The 9866-nt window shown below is 70.4% G+C and overlaps 1 protein-coding gene across 1 annotated transcript; it reads left to right on the plus strand.

Moving 5' to 3' along the window:
- Positions 1-213: 213 nt before the first annotated feature.
- On the plus strand, positions 214-9519 carry H696_02882 (hypothetical protein; the record flags this gene model as incomplete). Its single annotated transcript, XM_009496777.1, has 4 exons — positions 214-948; positions 1131-3315; positions 3466-3550; positions 3666-9519. 4 exons carry the CDS (start codon positions 214-216, stop codon positions 9418-9420), a joined length of 8760 nt encoding a protein of 2919 aa, XP_009495052.1. The 3' UTR covers positions 9421-9519.
- Between the last annotated feature and the right edge of the window lie 347 nt (positions 9520-9866).

Raw genomic sequence — 9866 nt, forward strand, 5'->3', positions numbered from 1 at the left:
CCCCCTCCACTCATTTAAATCCTTCTCTCCTCCAGCCTCCACCCCACTTCCCGGGCCCCCAGGGAAGCAGTCGCCGTCGTCGCCGTCGGTACCACTGCCTGGGTCTCCCCTCTCCCTTGCCAACACGCTCACGCACACACGCACACAGGCACACGCACACACGCACACACGCACACACGCACACACGCACACGCGCGTCCCCCACCACCAGCCATGGCCATCCTGGCGTTTCTTTTTGGACTGCTGATCGGCCTCGCTGCCTTGCCGGCCGGCCTGGCCTTGCTGGTGCAGCGGTCCTACTCGGAGAAGGAGAACCGACGCCATCTGCGTGCGGAGCGCCGGCGCCGGCGGGCGGTGGTTGAGTCACGTCGAGCACGGCTCCTGGCCCGTGCGGCAACTTCGCCCGAGGCGTTGGCCGCCGCGGCCGACGGCAGCCCTTACTTGCTGGATCTGGCACTGGACCCGGAGGCCGACCAGGCGGCCGGGGCCCAGGCGGACCTGGGCAACCTGGACGTCGACTCGGACATCGAGGATGGACCGGGTCCCGGTGCACGGAGCCTGCTTGGCCGGCCGGCCGGCGGCCCGGCCGAAGCACTTGACGACATGTTCGCCGACTATGTGGATCTCGATGAGATCGCCCCGCTGGGCGACCCGCGGGAGCTCATGCGCCGACAGGTTCGCTCGCAGCGCCTGACCGAATGGCCAACCGGGGCCCGGGAGTCCATCATCGCCATGCTCCCGGCCCCCGGCGGGTACGATTACACGGAGGCCGACTTTGCCCTGCACCCGGGCGCCCCGCTGCCGAAGGGGGCCGAGCCATGCCGCTGGCTGAATGTGGCCCTGGCGCGGTTGTTCTTCTCCATGCGCACGTCGCCGCTGCTGAAGAACAAGATTCGCCGCAAGTTCGAGGAGAAGGTCCTGCCGAAGCTGGTGAACCAGTCGATCATTGTACGTCCGCCCCTTGCCGTGGATCGCGCCGGCTTGCTTTTGCCCCCCCCCCTTTGCCTCCCTCCGCCGGGCCCCATGGCCGCGGATGGCTCCCTTCTTCTTTTTTCTTTTTTCCTCGGCCCCCTCCCGCCGGCCACTCACATCTCGGTCCCCGCCCCGGCGGGGCATGTGCCCTGGGCCAGAAATCGGTCGAACTGTCACACCTCTTCCTCGGTGACACACCGCCGACGGTCCTCTGGGCGCGCATCCTTCCGTACAGCCCCTCGGCCAAGCACAACCACCAGGTTGTCCCGGTGGAGGTGGACCTGGCTCTGTGCTATGCCGGCGGGCCCGTTGGCGGCCAGGCGTCCAGCATCGGCGGGACCCTGGTGGTCGAGGCGTCGGTCGGCGGGGTGAGTCTCACGGCCCCGGTGTCGGTGTCCCTGCGCCGGCTGGAGGGCATCCTCCGGCTGCGCCTGCCGCACCCGGAGAACCTGTCCGAAATGGACATTGCCTTTGTCCGGCCGCCGGTTCTCGATTTGCAAGTGTCCTCGAATTTGATCCTCTTCCGGTCGCAGGTGGACCGCTTCCTGGCCAAGAAACTGGCATCCATCCTGCGCGAGCTGCTGGCCCTGCCCCAGCGCCGGCCGGTGGACCTTCCCCTGGTATCCTTCCCCTCGAAGCATCCCCTGTGCGAGTGCGACCTGCCGGCTTTGGTGGCCGAGGCCCTGCTCAATCCCCTGTCCGGGTACCTGCTGGGACAGGGCAGTGCCGGTGGCAGTGCCGGGCATGGCGGCCTGTCCGGGGGCCTTTCGGGGGCGGCCGGCGCCGGGGGCCGGGCCGACGCGCGCATGCACCATCCGCTTCCGGGCCGGCGGTTCCGCTCGGACCCGCATGCGCGTGAAACCCAGCTCCGCATTCGCTTCCCCCTGGGCTTCCAACTGGCTGCCATGCCGGCCGCGCCGGCTCCCCTGACCGGGGCCGACTTTTCGGTGTTGGCGGATTTGGTTTCCTCCCTGGCTTATGCCACCCTGGAGGTGCTTCACTCGCCCTCGAGCTCCACCAGCCTGGGATCTCTGCGGCTTCGGGCCCTGGCCGGTGATGATGGCGAGGCGACGCCCCTCGGGGCCGGGACCATGGCCGGTGGCGGCCCCTCTGCCGGGGGTCCGGCCACTGCTGGCATGCCGAGCCCCGGAGGGTCGTCTCATCCCGCCGACACCGGGTCATCCAGTGCGGCCTCCTCGACCACCGGATCGCCCTCCATCCATGGGGGGACCGGTGTCAGCGGCTCGACAGGGCCCGGGCCCGTGGCGGCCGGGTCCGGCGCCGCGGCCACCCTCGGCCAGGGCCCCGCACCGTCGGCGGCCGCCCGCACAGCTGCCATTGCCTGGACCAGCATCAGCGAGAAGCATGGCGCGGCGGTCTTCGAGAAGCGCAAGCCCCAGAAACCCGGCGAGCCCAGTCTCTATCGGATTCGGGCGCGAGTGGCCTGCTCTCCGGCGGCCATGGAGCGTGTTCTCCGGCAGAATGACTCCATGCACATCGCCAGCCTGGAGGCCTCCTTCCGCCAGGCGCCGGTCTTGCGCACGGTCCTCCCCGGGGCCGGGCTTTCGGACGCCGCGGCCGGCTTCCTCCGGCGCGTGGAAGACCTGGGCGTGGAGCGGGTGAGCCTGCGGGAGTTGCACTTTGGGTCCATTCGCCGGCGCACGGCCGGCGGGGCTGGCAACTCGTCTTCCGGCTCGTCCGGCTCCGAGGCCAAGTCCGAGTCCAAGTCCCATTCGGCCGGGGCCATGCTCTCGCCCCTGACACCGGCCACCGGGACACTGGGCTCGAGCGCCGGGACCGGTGCCGGGACCGGCACAGACACCCCGCCGTCCGAGCAGCAGCAGCAGCAGCAGCAGCAGCAAGACCAAGAGCAGCCGCTGAATGTCTGGCAGGTGCTCGAGGTCCATGGCACGGACCCGGCCAGTGGGTCCTTCTTCTCTACCATGCGCTCGGTCACCTTTGCCCCGAGCCAGGGGACCGCGGCCGAGGCCCCTTCCGGTGGCTTGGCCGGCGGCATGGCCGAGGATGGCGAACCCGGGCCCGGTGGCTTCATCACCGGTGACTCGGGTGCCAGCCTCACGCGCGATTCGTCCAGCCTGGCGTCGGCGGCCACGCACTTTGCCGAAGACATCGCCTCGTCGGCATCCTCGGTGGTGGCTTCGGTCATGGGCCAGGCGGGATCCACCTCCGGGGGGTTGCTCTCCTCGTCGGCCTCGTCAGTCACCCAGGCCCTGAAGCACGCCCAGACCACTCGCCGGCCACTGGTGTACCTGTGCTCCTTCTTCATCAGCCCGGTTCCTGGTCACCCAGACGTGGCCGAGTTCACCTGGGTATCGCAACTCGGTTCGTGACAGGGGGGCAATCTGGGCTCGCCCTCCAGGCATCTACTTTGCCCTTTCCCTTTTGCCCTCCTGGCTGACATGCGTCCCTCTCCCTTTCTCCCTCCCCCCCCCTCTCTCTCTCTCTCTCTCTCTCCACCTGCACCGCACACAGAGGGTGAGACGCGCGCGCTGCTTCACCCGAATCTCGCGCGCGTGGAGCGCCTGAAAACCCTCTTCGAGCGGCTTGGTTCCCCCCTGTGCGTGCTTCCTTGCTCCCATCCCCCCTTTCGGCCTATTCCCAGGTGCTTGGTCTAACCCCATCCTCCACCGGCCCCCTTTTGGTTTCCTTCCCTTTCTCCTGCCGGCGCATAGGGTCCTTTATCCCTCGCCCTCCATCCAGAGCGGGCCCCTGCTGCTGCCGATCGAGGAGGTGTCCGTTTTGCTTCCGACACTCTCGCACTCGGGCACCGGCCTGCCGGTCCTGTCGCGGTCGGCGGCCGCCACGCCGGCCGGCCTTCGTGAAGACGGCGACACACAGGGCGATGGGGATGGACGTGGGCGTTCCCGGTCGCCGGCCGATGTCGGGCTCCTGCGGTCTGGCCGGCCGATCTCCGCGTCCATCAGCAGCTCCATTTCTCTGGACCACCTGGCCGACCTGAGTGGGCCTCCCTCGCCCTTGGAAGCGCCGGGCTCGGCGCCGGCCGCCACTCATAGCCGGCTTTCCTCCCCGGCGGCGCCCTTCGGCGGGCATGGGGAATTCCTGACGGTGCCCGGTGCTGGGCCCCCCTCTGCCGGGACCGGGACCATGTCCACCAGCCAGTCGTATGACGATTTCCGCCAATTGCATCAGCAGCTGACCGGGTCCTCGGTCGGGGGCGATGCCACCGCCAGCGGCGCTGCGACAGGCAGCCCCGCCCGTTCGGCGGACACCGAGGCCGCCTCTGCTCGGTCGCTGGTCATGACCCCGGCAGCGCACGCGGCCCTGGTACGGCGGGCCCTCATGTCGCCATATATCCTCCGGCGGCCGTGGCGCATTGTCGACAAGACCACCATTCGCCAGCTGTCGGACACGCTGCTGCGCACGGCCCTGGCCTGCGAGGCGGCCTTTTCCCTGCCGCTGGTGAGCGATCCCTTTGACTCGGGGCTGCTGCCAACGTCCGGCTCTTCCGGCGAGGGCGCCGCCTCCGGCAAGGTCCGAAAGCTGCTCTTCCATCCACCGCTCATGGTGGCCTATGTGGATGTGGCCGAGCCGCCGGATGTGGTGTTCCGCACCTTGACCATGCCCTCGGCCCGGCGGGTGGTCCAGCCCGGCCTGCAGTCCATCAACACGCTGGCTCTGCTCAGTTTGAAGGGCACGTCGCCCTCGGGAGCCGGGTCTCCGCCGGGGGGGTCGTCGCCCGGGCCGCTGTCCCCGCGCGAGGGGCCGGCTGACGGATCGGCCGATGCCATGGACCATCTGTCGGTTTTCAGCTCCCACCGGACCATGGCCGTGCGGAGCTACAGCTACAAAGGCGAATGGCGCCTGCCCAAACGCGAGGCCTTCCTGCTGGATGTGTGCCAGCCGATTGCCGGGGTCCGGCCGGGGGCGACGGTCGCCACCACCGCGGCCGCCACCGCCGCGGCCCCGGCTGCTGGGGGTGGCGGCGGTGTGGCCGCCGCCCCGGCGGCCGGCTCCGCGCATGCCACCTCGGCAGCCGGGCCGGCGGCCACCCCCGGGAGTTACATCGCCGCGCAAATGTCCATCCTGCCGGATGGGTTCTCGGCCGGGGCCTACTTCGGCAAGGACAGCCAAATGCTGCTGAATGTGCCCCTTTCGGCGTTCATTGCGCGGTCTCCCTCGCCGGCCACCCTGGCGGCGGTGTCCCTGCCAGCGGATGACCATGCATCGGAGGCAGGCTCGGCCGCCGGGGCAGCCGGCTCGGCATCCTCGTCTGCCGGTGGGGGTGGCACCTCGGCCGGCGCGGCTGGCGCCACGTCAAGCTCGGCCACGCCGGCCGTCGGGTCGACCGGGGCTGCCACCCCCTCGCCGGCTCTGGGCGGCGCGAGCCCGGCCGTCTTGGGCCAGGCATCGCCCTCGGTGGGGTCGGTGGCCATTGGCTCCGGCTCCGCCGGCATGCCGTCCAACTCGAGTGGCGGATCTATGCAGGCCGGATCCACCGTTCAGGGGTCCGGCGTGGCGGGACCCGACGTGTCGGACGGCCAGGCATGCGACGCAAGCCGGCGCCACGCCCTGGCGGCCCAAGTGACACGTCTCTTCTTTGTGGCCATCGTCAACCCGGTGCAGGACCCGGCCCAATTGTCGCTCTTGTCGTTGCATGCGTCCGACCTGCCGAAGCATGTGGGCGAGCTGGTGGCATCCTCCTCCACCGCTACCACCACCACCACCACTACTACTACTACTACTACTACGGCCGGGGGGCTCTCCAGTTCGAGCCCCATCTCGGTGCCGGGCTCCGGAGTCACGGCCAGCGGGACCATCACGCCGTCGGCCGGGGTGTCGGCCGCGTCGCCGTCCGGGTCCTTGAGCACGGGCGCCGGTGGGTCTGGCGCTGGCGCCGGCACCAGCACGGCGCCCGTGGCCCCGGCCGTCGGCCGCGTGGACTCGTCACTGGTGGCCCGGGTGTCCAACTCCTGGATCCGACAGTTGGAGATGACGGCCTTGCAGGCGCGCCGGCTGCGGCCGATGACCTCGCGCTTGGCCGGGCAGCTGGACCAGCTGGCCGTGGCCGAGAGCTCCCGCGCGCATGATGGTTCGGTCATCAAGTCGCCGAAGCCGATCGAGGTGTCGAAGTTTTCGTCGGACATGTCGGCCGAGCCGACACGCCGATTGCTGGGCATGGCCCCGGGCGGTGGGCCCGGTGTCCCGGGGCTCGGGGGCGATGCGCTGCTTTCCGGCGGCGATCGTCCGGCCGGGGGGCTGCTGCGTGCTCCGGAAGACCGGACCCGTGGGCGATCCCCTTCGCGAGGCCGGTCCCCGGGTCCATCCGGGGTGGCGGTGAGCTCGCCGCCGGCCCCGGCCCTCGGGTCCGGCATGGAGGCATGTAGCTCCATCGACTTTTCCGAGGCCCTCAGCTCGGATGACATTTCCAAGGTGACCATTCGCAATGGGTCGGCTTTCCAGGCGGTTCTGCCGGTGACGCTGGACCTCCCGGCCCCTGGCGGCTGTGCCTCGGCGGCGCAGCTTCCCCTGGACCATGCGTCCAGTGTGCAGCTCCTGCTGGACTGGACCCCGGCACGCGATGGCACCCCCCCGGCCGACCTGCCACCCGGGTCAGGGGATGTCCTGCTGGCCGCACGACCGGCCCTCGAGGCGGCCCGGTGCCTGATGACCAGCGAGGCAGGCGCCGGTACTGGGGCCGGCGCCGGTGCCGGCGGCGAGGCCGCCCGGCCGACCACCATGACCACCCCCCCGGCGACCAGCCCCTATCCCGAGTCGAATCCGCGCTTCCAGCTGCGCTTCAACTTCACCCAGGGCTCGGCGTCGAGTCATGAAATCCAATTCGCCGTGTACTTCGTGCCGGCTTCCACCACCAGCAGCATCTTCGATCGGGGGGTCTTGCCGGTCCAGTGTGATAGCTGCTTGGAATTCTCGCCCCCCCTGTCGAGCTTGCCGCTGGCCCCGGGGGTCGGGTCCATGGCCACGACCCCGGCCCAGGACCGGGCACATTGCCGGACGTGTGCCCACCTGTCGGAGTTGATTGCCGCCCGCTCGCGCTTGGCCACGGCCGAATCCACCTTCCTGACAACCGGGCCCTTTGACTGGTCATCACGCTGCCCGCCCTTGCATGCGGCCTTCTTGAATTTGCAGCGCATCGAGCAGCTCCTGCCGGCGGCCCTGTGGCCCACGTTGCCGGCGGCCCTCCGGCCGACCACTCCTTCGTACTTGTCGCCGGCCACGGCCGGAGCCGAGCCGGGGCTCCTGGCAGACTTGTCGGCCGGGCCCCCGACGACCCTCAGCACGAGCGGCGGCACCATTTCCAAGTCTCGATCGCTGACCCGGCGCCTGTTGCAATCGTCCCACCACCGGTCCAGCTCGGCTAGCACATCGGCCTCTTCCTCTTCTTCCAGCCTGGCCAGCAGCTCCAGCAGCCTGGCCTCGAGCTTGCGCCTGGGCCGGCGGTCTCGGCGTAATGGGGCCGATGCGGATTCGCAGCAATCGTCCCTTTCGGCGGCCACCACCCCGGCCGAGGAAGATGGCTCCGGGTCGGAAACGCCGGCCAGTGGTGATGAGTGTCCCGGGGTTCTCCCTCCGCCGGGGCATTCGTCCTCCTCCTCGCTGCGCCTGGTGTCGGATCTGTCCATGCCGCTGGCCTCCGACCTGTCAGAGGTGTCCTCGCCGGATGGCGCGGCGGCCACCATAGCCGGGGGGTGGCATTCCGGCGACCCGGGAACCTGGCTGGCTGGGTCAGTTCTCCGACAATCCGGCGACTTGCAGCGCCTCCGGGCGCCTGGGGCCTTGGCGGCGGATGCCATTCCGTCGGCCATGTCCGGCACCACGGTTCCCATGGTCCCGGGGCACTGGCAATTGGTGGTCCCCTGGCAGACATGCCCCTCGGTTGGTGTGCCGATCTCCGGGCAGGTGGATTTGCCGATCGATCTGCACAATGCCAGCTCCCCGGCCTCGGGGACCATGCTCGGGCAGGTGGTCCTTGTGTGGGACAATTCGCATGCGCGGCTGACGGAAAAGAGCGTCAGCTTCTCGGCCAGCGTGGTGCGGTTCTTCGGCGAGCGGCCATGCATGGGCCCGGGCTCGGCCGAGCCTCCGGCCGTGCCCCAGCAGCAGCAGCAGCAGCAGCAGCAGCAGCCTGCCTCGGCAGCAGTGGCCTATCGAACGGTGCCACGCTCGGTGCTGGCTCGTACCCGGCCAGGGCCTTTGTCCCTCCCCCCGCGGCAGTACTTCTCCGGCGCCCTGGTCATCGGCCGGCGAGACCAATGCTCCGTGTCTCTGCCGGTGGTTCTCAGCTTGCCGGGGCTCCTCGGGCCGGAGGGCTTCGGCAGCCGGTGGCACCTGCGCCGGCACCGAGTGGCCTGGGAATTCCGCTCCGATGGGGACATCGCCTTTTCGGTGGACTTCCTGCCGCGGGCGTGCGTGTCCGGTCGGGCGACCATCGCCGGGTCGGATGGCCGTGCCTCGGGACCCCCTTCGCCAGATGCTTCGGGGGTCGGGGACATGGCGGATGCCTCGGCCACCGTGACCCAGTCGGTGCACTTGCCCCTGGGCCTAACTCGAACCGGGCTACATATGGCCGGTGTGCCGGTGTCGCTGCCCGATGCCGGGATCGAAGGCGCCCATCGGGGCGATGTGGCCACGGCCGCTGCTGCAGCCGGCACAATGGCCGCCGGGCCGCCGAGTGCCGCGGGCACTGGCGCCACCACCACCACCACCACCGGTCCGGCCACGAGCCCGGTCTCGGGCGGGGCATCCTCTCCGGCCAGTGTGTTTGAGGTTCCTGCTGGTGTCCCGGTCCCGGAGGCGCTCCTGCGCCATGCCTCGGAGCTGGTGGCCCACGGACGCCAGGGATTCTTCACGGCCGGGGACCTGGCCCGGCCGGTGGCCACCGCCAACATGACCACCACTGCGCCCACCATGCCCAGCACCGGGGGTGTATATCATGCAGGCGATCTGCCGCCGCACTCCACCTCCGAGGGGGGCAGTGGCTCGGGCTCGAGCTCGGGCTCGGGTCCCGGCGCCACGGCGGCCACTACCACCACCACCACCACCACCACCACCCCTGTCCCTGGCACCACGCCCAGCTGCCCGGTTGGACCGCACCCGTTGGCCCCCTGCCCGTTGACACTGCCGGTGGCTTTGACCCGGCAATCCCTGCCGCCGATGAGTCTCAGCCGGGAAAGCCGCATCGCCACCTCGGATGGGACAATCTCCGGCAGCTACGACCTAGATCTGTCGCAATTGCTGCTGGTTGGCCCGCCGGCGGCGCTGGTTACCTCGGCGTCGCGCGGTGCCGGCATCCCGGCCCCGGTGTCGCCGGTGTGGTTTGCCGATCAGGACGTCTTCCTCGGGCGGGTGGTGCTCACTTGGAACAACCAGAGTGGGCGCGTGTTCTCGCGGAAGATCACGTACCACGTCTCGTGCCAGACATTGATCGACTCGTCGCGTGATGTGTGATTGATGGACCGCGCGATCCGTTGGCTGCTCCGTCATCTCGCTCGCCCTCTCCGGTGGGGGGCAGGCCGCGGCGGCGGGAGGCGGGCGGGGGGGGGGGGGGGGGAGAGAAGCGGCTGGGACCCGGGCGCGGGCCCCTCGGCGTGCGGGCGGCCGAGGTCGCCACGGCGGAGGGGCCGCGGAGAGGGTGACCGGAATGGGCCAAGTGCAGCAGTCCGATGGCTGGCGGCGAGGGACCGCAGCGCACCCGCTGCACCCGGGGGGGGCGAGGGCGGCGGGGCGCGGTGAGCCACACCCCCCGAAGGGCTGCAGAGCGCTCGGAATGAAGCCGGAGAAAAAAGGGCCCCTCCCGCAGGCTGCCATCCGGCCGCAGGGGGACCCGCCCGAGGCGCCTCGGAGGGTGCCGGCCGCCACCCTCTGGCGTGCCGGTGAACGGGCCGGGGAGGGGC

The sequence above is a fragment of the Fonticula alba genome (assembly GCF_000388065.1).
Source record: "Fonticula alba strain ATCC 38817 unplaced genomic scaffold supercont2.4, whole genome shotgun sequence".
In the NCBI taxonomy this organism is placed as follows: Eukaryota; order Rotosphaerida; family Fonticulaceae; genus Fonticula; species Fonticula alba.